This window comes from Pseudorasbora parva, chromosome 5 (assembly GCF_024679245.1).
Source record: "Pseudorasbora parva isolate DD20220531a chromosome 5, ASM2467924v1, whole genome shotgun sequence".
Classification (NCBI taxonomy): Eukaryota; Metazoa; Chordata; class Actinopteri; order Cypriniformes; family Gobionidae; genus Pseudorasbora; species Pseudorasbora parva.
The window spans coordinates 32,414,983-32,433,491 of NC_090176.1; the positions used below are offsets into that span (position 1 = coordinate 32,414,983).

General features: G+C 36.5%; 1 protein-coding gene across 1 annotated transcript in view; it reads right to left on the reverse strand.

The window, feature by feature from the left end:
• Nucleotides 1-18,509, reverse strand: part of ptpn4a (protein tyrosine phosphatase non-receptor type 4a) — a 67,871-nt gene that overhangs the window by 13,819 nt on the left and 35,543 nt on the right. The window contains exons 4-15 of the mRNA XM_067443896.1: nt 17,773-17,815; nt 17,566-17,644; nt 15,755-15,799; nt 15,427-15,479; nt 11,681-11,801; nt 11,189-11,276; nt 10,725-10,813; nt 9,446-9,509; nt 7,755-7,927; nt 6,423-6,491; nt 3,598-3,732; nt 2,880-3,044 (exon numbers count right to left, since the gene is read on the reverse strand). Coding sequence (XP_067299997.1) covers nt 2,880-3,044; nt 3,598-3,732; nt 6,423-6,491; nt 7,755-7,927; nt 9,446-9,509; nt 10,725-10,813; nt 11,189-11,276; nt 11,681-11,801; nt 15,427-15,479; nt 15,755-15,799; nt 17,566-17,644; nt 17,773-17,815 — 1,124 coding nt within the window. The remainder of the gene's footprint in view (nt 1-2,879; nt 3,045-3,597; nt 3,733-6,422; nt 6,492-7,754; nt 7,928-9,445; nt 9,510-10,724; nt 10,814-11,188; nt 11,277-11,680; nt 11,802-15,426; nt 15,480-15,754; nt 15,800-17,565; nt 17,645-17,772; nt 17,816-18,509) is intronic.

Sequence of the window (18,509 nt, forward strand, 5' to 3'; positions counted from 1 at the left end):
CATACAACGGTCCAATTTTCAAACAAATGATTCTTATGAGCTGATTTAATGAATCAAGAATGCTGAGGGAAAAAAAGTTCTGTTCTGTTGCCGGGTTCTGAATAGCTACAGCAGGTGGTTATGTCATTATTTGGAAATGTGACAGACTAACAAGTGTATACTCAGTGTGTGTGTGTTTGTGTGTGTGTGTGGGGGGGGGGGGGCATGTTTTTGTGACTTATGAGGACACAAATGTGTATAATGACATGGGTATGACAGGTATTACAAGGAGAGGGTGAAATATGAGGACGTTGGCCATGTCCCCCACAAAATGCTTATAAATCATACAGGATGTGTTTTTTAGAAAGTAAAAATGCTAAATGTTTCATGTGATGGGTAGGTTTTAAGTAGTAGGGGCAGATAAGGCGGAAGAGAAAGCATTTTATGCATTGTGAAAACATGTTCTGTGACCATTTCCTTTAAGCTTGTCACTCAGAAGAAAAATAAATAAATAAAATAAGTCAAATTGGACAGGTAGTGAAACTAAAGTGTTTCTATTTCAGTGCAGTTTAATTTCTTTTACTGGTATTTTGGTACTGAAGTGTGAATCTTTCCAGTAAAAAGACAGAATGCCGAAGCATCTGCATTTACTGAAAAAGTCCATCTGGTAATTTTACGGTCATTTATTGGGTTTAATGTATGAAAGGGGCTTATATTTTACACTTCAATTTGCTGTGATTAATCACATTTTTTGTGAAGATAATTTAACTACCACCATATCCGAGTGCATGTTTGATGTGTAATACACATTGGAACCAGATGTTAGACTAATGAGATTTCAATGTGGGCAAAGCAATTTACATTTAGGAATTCAGTAGATGCTTTATCCAAATCGACTTACAACAGAAAAAACATAAGCAATTTGTCACAGTGCCAACGATATTCATAGTATACGAACATTGGTAGGTCAGAAAGGCCACAGATTTAGGCTACGTCTACATTAATCCATCTACATTCATTTCAAAGCACTCTCCGTCCACACAGTGTTTTCAAAAAGTTTCTCATGCACACCGAAACATCAGAAAACGCTAAATTGATATATAAACCCTCATAAAAGCCCACTGAGATGATACAGACGAAACAGACAAGCGGTAATACAGTTCTCATGCTATTTTTCTAGGATCATTTTATTTAGCAAAATCTCTCACCATTCCCTGATGTGCCTAGGCCACACTCTAATTACTGTTATACATTTGTTCTACAAAGCCACAGGACAGCCTTTGCTAGCACATTTTCTGTCATATTTGCATGACTGTGATACAAAAAGTGTACAAAGTAACATCTTTAGCAACAGTGTGAAAGTGAATAGCACATAACAGGCACAATAACAGTATGCACATACATCTATCGGTTCAATACCTCCGCTTTCACAGTCCAATTTACAGCAAATAAACGGCCATTTTCAAAAATTATTATTATTATTATTATTATTATTATTATTATTATTATTATCAGGGTGGATGGAAGTCCAAACCAGAGAGGAAAAAGATTTAGCCCTTAGAAACCAAGCACTTGACAAAACGTCCAATCACACATTTTGCTACTTTATGTTAAACTGTATACATTTTAACACAAGCAAAATAAAAAAAATAAAAATTTTGATTGAATAGACTTTTGTATAATTAATAAATAAATTGCAAGCATTGTAGGAATGCTTGCCAATCAATAATCTAACTTGTACCAGGTAATAACTTCTAAATTGTCAGTAGGATAGAATATCACATTCTGACAACTGACCTTTTAAAAATGCACTTAAATAAGCCTCAATTTTTCAATAAAAATCACCTTAAAAAATTGTGTGACACTGCAGACTCTATCAAATTACTTTGGCTCTTTAGATTTGACTCATTTAAAAAGCAAATCAACAGACAGGATATGTGGTGATGCCCCCAGCCATAAACGGGTCATTTATAAAACGGTTTAAAGACTGAAACAAAGGAAAGGGGGTGGGGTGTTATATTTCAATTAAACTAGCTCAGCAAACAAAGTCAAAACCACCACATGTCATGCAAATAGCCTATCTGCCACTGGCAATGTCATTAAGCTTAAGTATACTGCAGACCTATTCAAGAGGATCACAAAGGCCTTGACATGTTTACCATGCACCGTTAAAATCCAAAGCTCTGTGCCCAACGCTATGAGAGCATTAAACACGTTTTACAGCTGCGCAGCGTGCGTTTAGTTTCCATTCGGGGCCATCTAAGGGCGCAGACAGAGGGTGGTAGCCGTGATTGGAAGGCAGAGACAAAACAAACAGCCAATAAAAGATGGTTTTGGTGCAGTAAAACCACTTTTCCCATTTGAGGAACAGACTTGCGTTTCTGTTTTTTACACTAAATTATGTGGCTTCTGTAAATAGGCTTTATAATAACTGAAATTATTTAATGTTTCAATAAGTTAGAGTGGCACTGCGGTATGGATAAGCAAATATTCAAAACTTGAAATGCATCTCAAGCACATTAATAAAGAAAAAGCAAGTATACCAAACATCTGCTAAAAGAGTTGGTTTTCAGGGGTATTCTATTTTACGGCTCTTTCGGGGATTTAAGATGCTGAAAGATCAAAAAAACCAATGTCACTGAAATTACTTTGAATAAAAATATCAGCATTTCATACATCTGGAGAGTCTTGTCCTTAAAAAGGCATAATCCACGCATTGCAATGTGGTTGCTGGGGCATTGTGGGTGGTCAGGTCACAAGATTGTTAGTGAGTCCTGTGTGGTTGCTTAAGTATGAACACAAGAGGAACCTTAGAAAGCCCCATCACTAATAATAAAGCAATACCAAAGCTATTTCTTGAAAATTGACTGTTTTCCTACTAAAGAAGAGGAAGTACTTACGGCGTAGACTCAAGGCTGATGCTGTTAGCTTGTGTTGAAGATGGTGATTTGTGATTCCTTGCGAAAACAGGAAGGCTGGGGGAGGCATGGATGACATGGTCCACCAGGTGACCCATGGAAGAGGGCCGTAGCCGGGGACCCTCTTGCACAAATAAGGAGTTCCTACTATTGACAGAACATTTATAATAATCATTTTCAGCCATTTGTTAAATACAAACACAAAGGTGTTTTTACCAGTAACATTCATAATTACTGTAAAGAGTCGAGAGTATTATGATGAAAAACATGATGCTAACTCTGTTAACTCCAACCCTGTTTTATTTTACAGCATTCATCTCTCTCTTTCTGAAAACACACTCACTGTTAGTTTACTGAATCTTTGACAGTGAGTGACAGCTTTCATTAGATCTCCTTGAACAGCTTTTTTATTACCGTATTATTCTAATGAAATCTAATTAAATTAATTAATATGCATAAAGGGAAGGAATTAGACTAATGATACAGTTTGAAATTAATATCACATTGCCAAACAAAATCATTTATGAATCATTTTCCTTTTGTAAAGGTTTTGAGTGATTAATTTCAACTGGAAGATTCACTTCCATACAGCTTACACACTTGTCTTCCCCCCCACCCCCACCCCCAATCACCCCCCAAGCACCCTGCAGAGTCTTTGCTCATTAGGCTGGATGTTTTACTGAGACAGAGAGACACTCACTGGTTGGGTGTCCCAGGGGGGGAGCGGGTGGGCAGGCTACGGGTCTCCAGCCTCTCTTCAGACAGTGAGTTCCTGCTCACTGCTTCCCAGTCTGTCAAACCCATCAACTTTCTATCCAAGGGCTTGCTGGGAGATCTGAGAGATGAAAGGCATTCTGTTAATCTCTGCAACACCCTAGAAGAACCAATGGCAAATGTCACTTATAAGCTTGTGTTAACTGTCTGAGGTAAGACATGTGGATATCATTCCACTGAGCAACTGTATGCTCTGAAACTTTAGAGATTCTGTCAGATAATGTCTCCCACAAATGTTCCTTTATATTTAATGTTTTAACATTGATTACATCTATTTTGACAGAGATCAGGTTCTTTTTTAAACTGAATTCTGAGTATCATTTAACCTAGACATTTTTCTACAATGTTTAATTTATATTTTGAATGTTTAACTGCAGACATTTAGCCTGGATGCCAGCTGAACTTAGCCCCGCCCACAACATTTTTAGGTCGGGACTTTCGGTCTGGCCTTGCTCCATAGAGGAGTAATTATCCCCGAACCGAAACTGTTTGGACCAATGAAATCATCAGGGCGGGCTTTAGACGATGACGGACAGATGATCAACAGTAAAATCATGCACGTCATCAAAGGGGCTTGGATTATATTTTTTCGGAGAGCATGTTCGTATATGCATTCACCTTCACAATTTCTCTCAGAAATGATGATCATGTTGTGTAAGTACTCTGTGTATCATTCAATTCTTTTATTTTTTTACAACACCGGCAAAGGTCGTCCAGCCTGATTTCAGCGCGCGTGCAGACGGGGTTGCCAAGTTTTTACAACAAAACCAGCCAACTACTAGCCCTAAACAATAACTTCTCGGGGGGTTCTCCGGGGGGAAAAAGGCGTTTGGGGGGTAAAATGTGTGTTATTTTGGCATGGTTGACTGCTAAAATTCGCACTCATGGGTCTATATATCACATAATAGTCACTTCAACCCGCGGACATAGAAAACAACCCTGCAGGGGAAAAACGCGGACTTGGCAACACAGTGCAGTTGAACTATGTTGACATTTGACAAAGCGTCGCTTCGTTGCTCTGATTGGTTGTAGCTCTATCCAATTGATGTCTTTCCTGGTTCGGTTGAAACATAGCCCATAATTACAGCCCAATGGAGCAGTTTCAGACTCATATTCTGACTAGAATTGAGTATGACCACGTCAGGCTAGCAGACATTCATTACATTTTGACACAGTAAACCCTAGTGAGATTTTTTTTTTTAACAAAAACAACAACATGAAATTCAAAGTGCTTTTATATTTTGTTCTGTTCTAACAGTATTACTCACACTGAAAGTCAGACAGAACAATCTACTGAGATAAAATATAAATAAATTTACTATGCTCATATTTTTAGAGTTTTGCGTCTGTTAACATTTCAGGAGCAGCAACATTCCAGTTCAAGGTCTATTGTTCAACATTCTCATGAAAGATAATAATAAAAATAAAAAAAGAAGAATATTCAGAAAGGATATTAGACTCTAAAAATATGCAAACAAAAGTCAACGTCAACGCTTGGTGAAAGCATTAGATTACATTGGAAATTTGTATTTTTAATATGATTTGATTGAGCAGCAACTCATTATATAATAATTCACTTTTGGACAAGGCATTACCTGGTCATTTTGCTCTTTAATGTTTATGCATTCTACAGTTCAAAAGTCTGGGGTCAATATATGAATAAAGTTTTAAGAAATGAATACTTTTATTCAGCAATTAAATTGATCAAAAGTGACAGTAAAGACATGCATAATATTATAATGTTCATTTGAACTTCCTATTCTAAGTATCATGGGGAAAAATATTACCATCTCGTCCTAAAATGAAACTCATAATTGAAAAATCTTATTTACCCTAAACTTTTGAATTGTAGTCTTTTAGCATTATAATAGCCTGATATGAGCTAAAGAAGTTTCATTGCACATTAAACTGTTGTCTGTAGTAGTAGTGATTTGATACATAAGCTTGAAAAAACATTTTGGAGATTTCTAGTAGATAGGAGCAGTCATTTAATGCCTGGAAATACCTACCCAGGGGTGTTACAAAAGCCCCATTTCCACAGAAATTACCCAGAACAATTTGTCCCTGGAACTTTTTTCCCAGGAATTCTTTTTTTTCCAGACCTGCTGCTGTCTGCGTTTCCATTGCGATCTAAAGTACCGTAAAGATTAGTCCGATGATGTTGGACTGCAAACGACTTTCCAGAGCCCACTGGATTTCGTCCTCCGTAAATAAACGTAATAAAGTCTGAACCTCGTCATCGGTTTTATTTTTTGAAACTCCATTGCTGATTTGAATACGAAATAACTCTTACTGCACACACCGCAACACACTTTTAGGTTGAAATAAAAGCTGCATGGAGTTAACCAATCAGCATGTTCAGTGCCCAAGTCCCACCCCCAAAAGTTCCTGAACTTTGAAAAAGTACTACGTGACAAGCAGGCCGTTTGAGGGGGAAATCTTTACTCAGAACTTTATTTAGACTCCAGTTCCTGTGTGGTACACACACAGTGCCACCCCAAAGTCCTTAGGGAAAGTTTTTTGCAGTGGAAACGCAGCTTATAAAGCTGAATGTAAAGATCACTCTAAAGTTCACCTGCTGAACCAAGTGACTCATTCTCACCAGCTGGTAAGTTTATTTTATAAGAAAGATCACACTTCCACAAAAATAAATGCTCTTTCAGACCAAATATATTAAATGATCATCAACTGAATAATCATATCTTAACCGGCCACCAACACTGAAATTGCTGAGGAACAAGCTTACATTACCTTGCAAACACTCTATCCTTGATTCCCTTCTCCTTGCCATACTGAACAGATTGTGCTTCCGTCCTCCCGCTGTGAAGAGATGTACAATGTTTCTCAGGATTCAAACCATATTTCACAACATATAATGTGACTTTCTGCCCAAGACCTCCAATTCTGTGAATGGCCTCGTTTTATATGAGGCTGTTACTGCTCAAATTCAGAGTTCAATTTTTTATACTACAAAGAACACCAATAAACACTTATAAATCTAGAAAGCATCCCAAGATGAATTATTGATCACCTCCTCATCCTAGTTTCCCTATATCTAAAATTGGCTAAAAGAGCTTCATCTATTTTTCAAGAGCTTATCCCCATGATTTACTAGAGTATTTGTTTGTGTCGACTAAGGTCAAGCTTTCTGGTGTCCGTAGTCTCCCTCAGTCAGCACACTACTGCTAACTACTGCCAAGTAGCCAAGACAAAACCAAATCTATACATTTCTGCTCCAAATGAAAATTTGGAGATTTGTAAGTATAAAATTAACATGGTTCTCATAGGTAGAGTTTCCCTTTTGTGCTCGGAAGGGCACCTACCGGCAGATGGGGTGTTATAAATATTAATAATAATAATAATAATAAAGGAATTGAATAGTTTAAGTATTAAAAGGGATTTAAGGGAATAAATAAACAAGAATGGTAAAAAGTTCTAGGTCTAATTGTAGTAATGAAGTAAACTATTTGACTACATGAATGGCATTAATCATGATCGCATTTTTTCAATTAAAAAAAACGACAACATTTAGTTTGCATCACTAGTACTGTCAGTAGCTGAACATTTCTATCATAAAACAGTTTGTCTAATACTTGCATCTTTCCATGAACTCTCGCAGCATTGTGACAGTATGACAGTAAGACCCGCCTTCTTTGATCTGATTGGCATCTCGATCATTTTGACATTGACGAGCGCTGTTAGAGGTAGAGCCTAAAAATATAACTTTTAAAATTTGTCATCCTATAACAAACAGCTTTATTTTTTCGGCAATAAAATAAGTTAAGACAAAAAAGAGAACATATACATATATATATACTTTTTTTTTATTTTTTTTTTTATTATTTATTATTATTATTTTTTTCACAGCTCAGACAAAATCATTGGCTCTGGTCTGGGAGGGGGGCAGTGAGAGTGAGAAATACAAAAATGAAAAAGAGTGAGAAATAATAAATAAAAAAGTATTATTTTAAATTCATACAAATATTTAAAAAATATATTGAAAAAATTTAGTTTTAGTTTTAGGGCAAGTGAAAAGGACAAGGAGAAATCTGGATGTATAGGAACACCGGAAGAACTTCTTACCAGTAACGGAACTTGGAGCCCAAACTAAAGTAGTGAGCAAAGAAGTTCTTCTGTGGAGGAACGGGCCGATCTAGCCGAAAGAAGGTGTGGTGTTCAACACAGGCCTTCCAGAGATTCTTACAGGCCCTGTAGTTTACCATGTTGAAACCGAGCAATGTATCTCTTGTCTCGTGCTGTAAGTAAAAAAAAAGGAAGGATCTTGAGGCTGTTAAATCAAGCATACTGCAAACACAGGAGATGTTGGTGACATTTACATTCCCTGCCCTGAACGTTACACACATTATGTCTTCTTGTTTTGTTCTGAACAAGGGTCTCTGTTTGAAACCTAGCCAAAGCAGCCAGCAAGCTCTGCTCTAGAGAGACCTATTAGGACTGACACTCCAATCTGCAAGGCTCCATTGGTCACAGGGGACTCCGAGGGGGTGGGGGGGTAAATGCATTTCCCGGACTGTTTTTGGTTGTACAAAACGCAAGGGCTGCGACCCAGGTCCAAGGAAATCGGACCCATTCAGCTGAGCTCTGCCATCTGGGCATCAATTATGGATCATGACATCATTGAATTCTGCTTTTAGTACAACTGCTTCTGAAAGGTCCTTGTGCATTATTCACACAACCAGGGGGCTTTTGAGGTCTCCAGCAGAGGGTCTGTGACGCAGTTCAGGTGCACAGGTCCTCGTAGAGTCTCAGCAATTGGCACAGTTTTGATGTCAGGTCGCATCCTGCTCTCCCACATGCAAAATACATCATCTACTCTCCATAATTAATAAGCTGTAAAGAGTCTCTATCCCTCTCCGCATCGTCACTGACAGCAGGGCAGTAATTACAGGGGGATTTCAAATAAACAAAGATCAGGGATCCTATGAGAGCCAAAATGCTCTTCAATTTGCTATTGCCTGAGAAAGATTGTTTATTAATAGGAATTACTGCTCTCTACAGTTTCTAAATGTAAGTGATTGTGTCTGTTGGAGTCATTGTTTTAATTTTACATACTGTTATCAGCAAAAAGGGAGAAATAAAAAATATTGTAGTTTTTTTTTCCCACTTCATACATATAAAAATGTGATTCCACACATCCCAAAATAGTATGAATATTATATATATATATATATATATATATATATATATATATATATATATATATATATATATATACATATACATATATATATATATATATATACATATACATATACATATACATATATACATACATATATATACATACATATATATACATACATATATATACATATATATATATACATATATATATATACATATATATATATATATACACATATATATATATATATATATATATATATATATATATATATATATATATATATATATATTTTTTTTTTTATTTTTTTTATTTTATTTTTTTTTATTTTTTTATAGAATAACTAAAAATACTTATAAATTTATTTACTTATTGGAGCAGTAATATAATGCCCTACATTTTCAGTCAAATCTAAATAAGATATTGTGACGCATTGTGAATCGCGACATTGTTTTGTGATGTGTATCATATTGTGAAGTAGCTGTAATAGCGCATATTATTTCCCACTAAAATAATGTTTCCTGTTTTACTCAGAAAAATCTTGATTAGTCACCTTGATTAGAACTCAGTCACCTTGATTAATTGATCTAGAATTACAGGATTGTAGAAAAAAAAGTGTACCACTTACCGCCTCTTTTCTTAACTGGATGAAAAACTGTTTGCATTTAAAAGATATTTTTACAATCTTCAACCTAAAGACAGAAAAAAATAAAAAAAATAAAAAAACAGATCAAGGGCAGCAACAAATAGACATTCCCTGATCATAAAATTCCCTGATCCCATTTCATGGCCCTTTGTGTGTCCCTAAGTTTTACTCCTATTAAAACTTGACTCAAAGGGAAGCTAAATATATTCAGCACAACACACACTCTCTCAAATGTCTGAATAAACATGCTGGAGGAGTGTCAGCTACTTATGACACATTCTGTCACACAAATAGTACAGCACAGTGCCATTTGCAAACACAAAGTCAATGACTAGTTGGTCAAATGAAACTTCCATATCTTTTTGTGCATTCATAGTCAGCTTTGTTTATATTTACTCTTTTTAACAATCACTATTGAAATTTATGAACTGCAGGGGTGAGCGATAAAATAATCAATAAGTGCAACCATTTGCCCTGAGAGCTTAATAGACATCTGTGGTAAACAGCCCCTGTTCTCTTCAGGGCTAAACATAGTTTGCCTGAAAAGCATCTGTGTATGCATTTCAAACGGGAGGTGCTTGGACTACAGTAGCAGCTGGGCCTTGTGTGCCAGAAAAACAGTCTGGTGGTGGTGGTGGTGGTGGGGGGAAGTAGCTTTGCCCGATGAGGATTTGAATGCCACTATTTACATTTACATTTGATCACAGAGCTTAGCACTTCCACATCAGCTATTCCATATCTCAAAATTTTAAATAAGTGCAAAAACATGGAGAATCTAAAAATGCCTGAATCCCTCCTAGTGTATTTTACAGTAAAATAAACTCCTGAAAAAAAACATTACATGAGATTTTCAAATTATCAGAATTTCGTCTTGATAAACTTTAGATATACCCATATTTTAAAAGTTGGCAAAGCCAATTAGTAGAAACTAAGCTGTATAGTTTTAGAACAATTTTGAGTGATTAAAATATATAACGTTCTTATCAGCCTATATTGTGCTAAATTGTGCAGCATTTAAACATTCGGTGTTGACAGACAAACTATTTCTTGTGGGAATCGGACGTTAAATTGTTAAAATAGCACATGAACACAAAAAATGATAACAACAAAAACAGCATTTTGAACTGGAAATCTATATTTTAAGGATGCCTTGAGGCTGACAGCAATGCATAACATTCAAGCTGGCCAAGTTTGCAACCTCAGCCACAGTCATTACACATCATGACTTAAACCCGAATCACACCAAGGCAAGTTCACTTACCATGGAAAGTAGTTGATTCGTACCCTGTTCTTATAGATGGCAATGCCAGCAGATATCACGCCCATGAAAATTTCTGTGTTGCTTTGATCCTGAAAGTAGGAACAGAGCGAGAGTGAGAGAAATAATTAATGAGGATCATTAAGCGTTTTCAAAACTGCTGTTTAATGTCGTTTAAAGTGTTAGTACACCCAAACATGTAAACTTTGAAAGAAAGAACATTTGTCTTATTTCGTTTTTTCATCTCTTTTTGTTCCAAAACACATATCCTTCTTTCTTTCATGACACATAAAAGCTATGCAAAATGCCTTTTTTCATACAATGAAAGCACATCCAGTGACCAAAGTCTTCTGAAGCTTTACAATAGCTTTGTGTGAGGAAAAGACATGAATGAGCTTTCCTGTTTCAATGATTCTCTTTATATGTACAAAAGCGGCTTAGATACATAACAGCTCTGGCACACTTACCCTTGCATAGTGCAGTTCCACTCCATAGAGTTCCAACGTTCGTGCCGTATTCAGATAATTGAATTCAGACTGTGCTGGGTTAAGTCCACTGTGCCCAGGCCAAAAAAGAGGAGAATAAAGGGTAAAAATGAAGACATGTGCTGCAGATTCAGATCACAAGACAGTGTAGTAAATAGAGGTATGTGTGCACAAAACTTGTGTGTAAATTGATTTGTCAGTATGGCTAAGACATGGGGTACAATGAGCTTCCTGTTTGCAGCACAGCTCTACAGTGTGTGTACTGAGTAATGAGTGCTGAGAACGCACATGCGAGTGTTCGCCAACACATGTGAGTGTTTATGAATATTCATAAAGCCATATGGGAAATCAACAAGGCTCTTTCATTGTGGCACATTTCTGACAGCAATGTAATGATGGATATTTGATTATAATAGTGCAGTGCCAGAGTTGGCCAGAGTTCTGCCAGAGTAAGTTTAGAGTGGTGACTCTTACTTGTGTTGCTGGTGATGTTTGGTGACATCTTTTTCAAAGCCCTGAGGCGGGTTGGGGATGAAGCAGAACTCAGACAGGTATCCTGGCAAATTCTCTGCCTCACTGTAATCACCCAGCTCAGCTGAATCACACACACCAACCAGTGTTATGAATAACAGACACCATGACTCATAACAGTACAACATGCATATAATGTATGTAAAACCTGACAGTGTATGTAAAGGTGCAGGATTACTGATGGATACACACTGCTGGCCACATCTCAATCACGTGTGTATGTGTATGACTTACACATATTATTATGTGACAAAATAAAATGTTATTTATATATATATATATATATATATATATATATATATATATATATATATATATATATATATATATATATATATATATATATATATATATATGTATATGTATATATATACACACACACACACACACACACACTCCCTTAAAAGATTATTAGGAACACATGTTCAATTTCCCATTAATGGGCCGACTGATTCAAGCTGATAGAAGAGCAACTTTGACTGAAATAACCACTCGTTACAACCGAGGTATGCAGCAAAGCATTTGTGAAGCCACAACACGCACAACCTTGAAGAGATGCGCTACAACAGCAGAAGACCCCCACCGGGTACCACTCATCTCCACTACAAATAGGAAAAAGAGGCTAAAATTTGCACAAGCTCACCAAAATTGGACTGTTGAAGTCTTGATTTCTGTTGAGACATTCAGATGGTAGAGTCAGAATTTGGTGTAAACAGAATGAGAACATGGATCCATCATGCCTTGTTACCACTGTGCAGGCTGGGGGTGGTGGTGTAATGTTGTGGAGGATGTTTTCTTTGCACACTTAAAGCTCCTTAGTGCCAATTGGGCATCGTTTAAATGCCACGGCCTACCTGAGCATTGTTTCTGACCATGTCCATTCTTTTAAGACCACCATGTACCCATCCTCTGATGGCTACTTCCAGCAGGATAATGCACCATGCCACAAAACTCGAATCATTTCAAATTGGTTTCTTGAACATGACAATGAGTTCACTGTACTAAAATGGCCCCCAGAGTCACCAGATCTCAACCCAATAGAGTATCTTTGGGATGTGGTGGAACGGGAGTTTTGTACCCTGGATGTGCATCCCACAAATCTCCATCAACGGCGAGATGCTATGCTATCAGTATGGGCCAACATTTCTAAAGGATGCTTTCAGCACTTTGTTAAATCAATGCCACATAGAATTAAGGCAGTTCTGAAGGCGAAAGGTGGTCAAACACAGTATTAGTATGGTGTTCCTAATAATTCTTTAGGTGAGTGTGTATACTGTTTTCAACATTGATAATAATAATAAATGTTTCTTGAGCACCAAATCAGCACATTAGAATGTTTTTGAAGGATCATGTGACACTGGAGTAATTCCATCACAGGAATTAATTACATTTAATTACATTAATAATATTTGACAATATTTTACTTATTTTTTATCAGATAAATGCACCTTTGGTGGGCATAAGAAACCACTTTTAACTTAACAATTAAAATAATGATTAATTAAAATAATGATTAAAATGAGTACAATCACATTAATTCAACATGTAAGATAGAATGCAAAAAATATTCTATGCATTTTATATATGTGGCCCTGGACTACAAAACCAGTTGTATGGGTATATTTGTGGCAATAGTCAACAATACAATGTATGGGTCAAAATGGTAGAGGCAAAAAATCATTAGGATATTAAGTACAGATCATGATCCGTGGAGATATACTGAAAATTTCCTATCGTAAATATATACAAATCTATTATAATTATGCTTTGCAAAGGACTTCATTGGGACAACTTTAAAAGCAATTTTCTCAATATTTAGACTTTTTTTTTTTGCACCCTCAGATTCCAGAATTTCAAATAGTTGCATCTAGGCCAAATATTATTCTAACAAACCATAAATGGAAAGCTTATTTATTCAGCTTATGAATGGAGAAAAAAATTACCCATATGACTGGTTTTATGGTCCAGGGTCACATGTGTAAAAAATATACTATTTTGAAGTTGGTGGTTATGCCACATTACAGGTTTAGAGTGTTTTAGAGTGAATAAATCAAAACAAGGTTATATGTTTTCATTGATAAGTGCCAAATGTTGTCAAATCAAAATCTATAACTGAATTGACTGACCAAGATCAATTCACCTTCACTTAATTTTAAGTCACGCATTGCATTATCAATACCTCCTTCCTTGCAAAAGAATACAAATGATAAAACACATCAATGCTTAAAGGTCCTGTTCTTCGCGATTCCATCTTTCAAACTTTAGTTAGATGTAATGTTGCTGTTAGAGCATAAATAATACCTGTAAAATTATAAAGCTCACAGTTCAATGCCAAGCGAGAAATTTTATTTAACAGAAGTTCCCTTTCAAAGCCTACAGCGAAAGGCCGGTTTGGACTACAGCAGGAAATGCAGGGATGGAAAGACGTCACTAGAACCGTTTGTTGACTAACCCTCCGCCCACAAGAACACGCAAAAAAGGGGGAGTGGTCTTGTTGCTCTCCCACGTGGAGAAGAGCGCGCATTCAGCGCTTGCATCTCCCCGTTATGGTAAGAGGCGGGACCTTTCTGGGCAAAGTGCGCTAAGCTGTTGTCCAATCACAACACGGGAATCAGAACTGATAAGTAAATTGTGTGAAAAATACTGTGTTTTTTTATACGCGAAACATGAACTCATGTTATATTGCACACTGTAAACATAATCAAAGCTTCGAAAACACGCGAAGAACGGGACCTTTAAAGCTATGGGTTTACCATGATTAAACACCTGCCATAATGTTTATTATCATGTAAAACACACAAGCACTCAGTAAGTCTTTTAAATCTGCTAAACCAATTCCATTGACCTTATAAAAAAAAATAAAAAAAATTGCTGCATTTAGCATCTAGTTTGCCATTATGGCAGCTTGTCAGTAAACCTTAAAGCAAACTAAATGAGTTGCAATAGATAGCGCTTTCCTAGGCTACTGGCCTCAACAGAATCCCCTATGACCTACATAGCGCCCAAGCTGCATGCTAAAAGCCCCGGAGAGACCAGAGCAAATGTGCTCACTACAGCAATCTGTCAGGAGTCATTATTGCTGAGCTCAATCTGGCAAGCGGCCCCCCTAGGGCACGGGATATGCCATGTCACTGCTCCATCTCGAATGGGCACTATTAGGTTAACTAAGATGTGCTAGGCTGTGTTTGTGCCTGCTGTACTTCAGAGAGATTTCTTGCTCGCATGTACTCCTGTTTTACAAGCTAGTGCTTGTTAAGTGTTGAGGTTGTGCAAAGATGGAATGTACCATGCTGAGCCTGCGCTGTTGTATTTCGGTGGTTTGCAGGGAAGTTCAACACTGGATTTTAGGTTGCATGATACCATCTATGGTGAAATATATTGCATGACATGGAAAAAGAAATGTGGTGCATAGCATAGGTGGAAAACAACTTTAATTATAATTCTGCTGCTACGCTAAATTGCTATCAATTCCTCTCGCTCAAGAAATAGAGAATTACAGGCGCCACTTGTTTGACACCAAACATAACATTAAACAGGATTTAAAGTTGTAACATTAAAGATGGTGAGACCAAACCAGAATTAAAACAAACCACATGTAATTTACTGTCACATACTTTTCTGCTTTAAAAAACTGATTTAGTTTTGTGGCTTCTTTGTCATTTAGATCCTACAACCATTCTCATACTTACACTGAACAGCGTATGATGCCAGGAGTGCGGCAGTATTGTGCGGACAGGGCAGTCTGGGAAGGATATATATTATATTAAATTAACAGTATAAAATGTTGGAGATGAAACCAAATTGGTCCCAAATTACTGTATTCAAGTAACCATAAAAGAACATTAAGCACATACCACTTTAGAAGCACATACTGCAGTGGTATCACAATAAATACTGAGTGAACAATCCATATACTACTAGTTATGGATAACCATTTACAAATAAATTGAATGTCCCTACTACTAAATGCAACTGGACAGATTTACAGTTAAAACAGTCACACATCATCCAGCTCACCTTCCACTGAGTATGTCCTGCTTAATCTGTAGAAAATACAGGTACCTACACAGATGGAAAAGAACATGACAAATTATCTCTGGAGTCACTGGACTGTTTTGTTAATGAGGTGAAGTTATCGAATCAAGCAAAGCAAACAAAGACATGGTTGGCCTTTATAAGGTTTCTTAATTTTGTGTAATATGATTACAATCAGGGCTTGACACTGACTTTTGCTCATGAGCCACTGTGGCTAGTGGTTTTCCAAATGTACCAACCATTCACTATTTACACTGGCCCAAAATGTTGTTGTTTGGGATTTTTTTGTTGGCTATATGTAAATGACTACTGTACACACCCAAATCAAGTCTGTATGAAAATGTATAAAAACAGGTCTATTTAGCTCTGATAAGGTTATGTGTAAAGCTCCTTCATTTAGACAGAGAAAAACTAACAGTTGCTTGTCTAAAAAGAAAGTTAAAAAAACTGACAGGGTTGCTTGTTTTGGTGTAAAAGAATAAAGTAATCAAATGAGAATACGATTAGATTTTTTTACAGAGAACCGTTTTACCTCTAATACAGACGTTGACGGCAGACATTAGATTTGTTATTCATTTTCAGACATTATAGACATTCATAATATATAAAATAAATATTTTATTCACCTTTTATCATTTAAAAAATATATATATAGGCTATACATTTGAAGGACTTTTACACGGCTCCCCTGCTCTCGTTAGGCGGCACCGCGGTTGGGAAACACTGCCTTATTTCGCAAATATTGAACGTCCAAAGTCAAGCCAGTCGCTTCAGATGCGCTATGGTTCTGCTGTAATCTTTGTTTGAAACCATTTTCGCTGCTGAAATAGAACAAAAACAGTCAATCACTGTATGATGAATTTAATCTTCTATGTACATCGCACGCATACATCTCTGCTTTTGTTGTTTATCATGAGAGTTCAGATTTCAGTGAGTGAGAGCACACTCTGAACAAAACTCTGGCGTTTCAGCAATGACTAATCTGAACGCCTCTGATTATTAGACATTGCTTTCATAAGCTCAACAGGATTGTGTGATTGGTTATAATGTGCAATGCGAGATGCCCTTTGAGAAGACTACAGTAAAATTCAACCCGCCAAAGCGGCTAGTGGAAGTGACTCTGTTAAACACCACAACTGAAATACATCAGCAAATTATGGGGTGGCGGGTTTTAATGTCAAGCCCTGATTACAATATTATGATACTTGCCATTTATGGCAGCAAAGCAGTTTACAATGCATCCATTTTATTTGTTTCTGCATTCCCTGGATATTGAACCCATGATGACCTTCCTTGGCACTGCTAGTGCCATACTCTACTGTTTGAACTACAAGAACACTACAAAGAGATAATGCTACAGTATCACCATGAATCACTATGAATCACCATGAATCACCATCACTGATTTAGGTAAGGATTAGAGGATGTCAATCACTGTCATTTTAAATTATGCACATGTAATTCCGTTTTACTCATCCCTGTTTTAGTCTATACTTCTGTGAACTATTTTTGACCTTTATAATATTACAGTACTTTTTTACAACCATCTTAGAAGCAAGAATTACAACAAATATTTTGAGTATGCTAAAATGAACAAAATATAAAATCAAATCAAATCTGTTTTAGTTTGTCTTTTAGCTTTGAAGACTTTTAAATGCTATAGTGTACAAAGTTGGCAAAATTGGCAAAAATAAATTTTGGCATATTTGTTTAAAAAAAAAGAAGTTATTCTTTAATAAACACTTTTAATGTTTTCATATTCTGTGCATCAAAGCTGAAATCCACAAACTCACCGTGTGTATTCTTCCTGAAGTTTGTTGGGGTCAGTCACAAAAAATTTCACCCGGAAGTTCAGATGATGTGGGGAGCCCCCTAGCATTTGATTCACAAGAACACATGTGTAAGTTCAAAGATGTGCAGATAGAAAGGAAGAGAAAGAATAAATCAATGGTGGGTGGTAAAACAGCCTTTAGTTTAGTGCTTTGTATAAAATTACTTACTTTTTAATTGCTTCCTTATGGGTTTATTTGGATCCAGCCACCTCTATAAATTATTGATAGGGAGAAAGAAAAAGAGAGACCAAGATAGAGAGAGGGGAAGAAAAACCTTAATAACATGGCAACAGTCCAACACAACCTAATGCCACTCAATAATTCAATAGGCTTGTGTTTTCTACTGTGGGGAGGTGGGGATGTACTTATCTGCAGTTACACAGAGACAAAGTGAGTGTGTTTGTTGAGAAAAAAACTTTGATCCAGTTTCAACTGAATCAATGTAACTATAAAGTCTTTTCAGCCACCGATCGACCGATTGATAAATACCTACTAGGAGAATGATGTAGGTGTAACATGAATGCTGATACTATACATGATGCAATACCACGATGTCTACTAATGTGTTTGCGTTTATCTGAATGATGTAATTTTCTTTGTCTGGAATATATGCTAAAGCTGAACGATTTTAGCAGGACATTTGCTCATGTTTATGTGATTTACTCATTAAAACACATTTTGCCCCCTAAAGAAATGAATTACACTTTTGATATCAGTAGTCTAATATTCCGCTAATACTGAATATTGAGTTGGACCACCTGAAAGGGAGAAATGCTTAACAGGACCTTTAAACCTGAACAGTTGTGTGTCCTACATTCCTAAATGTGAGCCTATTTCAGGAATACTGGCTATTCACACACGCATAAAAATCTCAGAGCAAAACCTTTGTGAATCCCAGAGGGCAA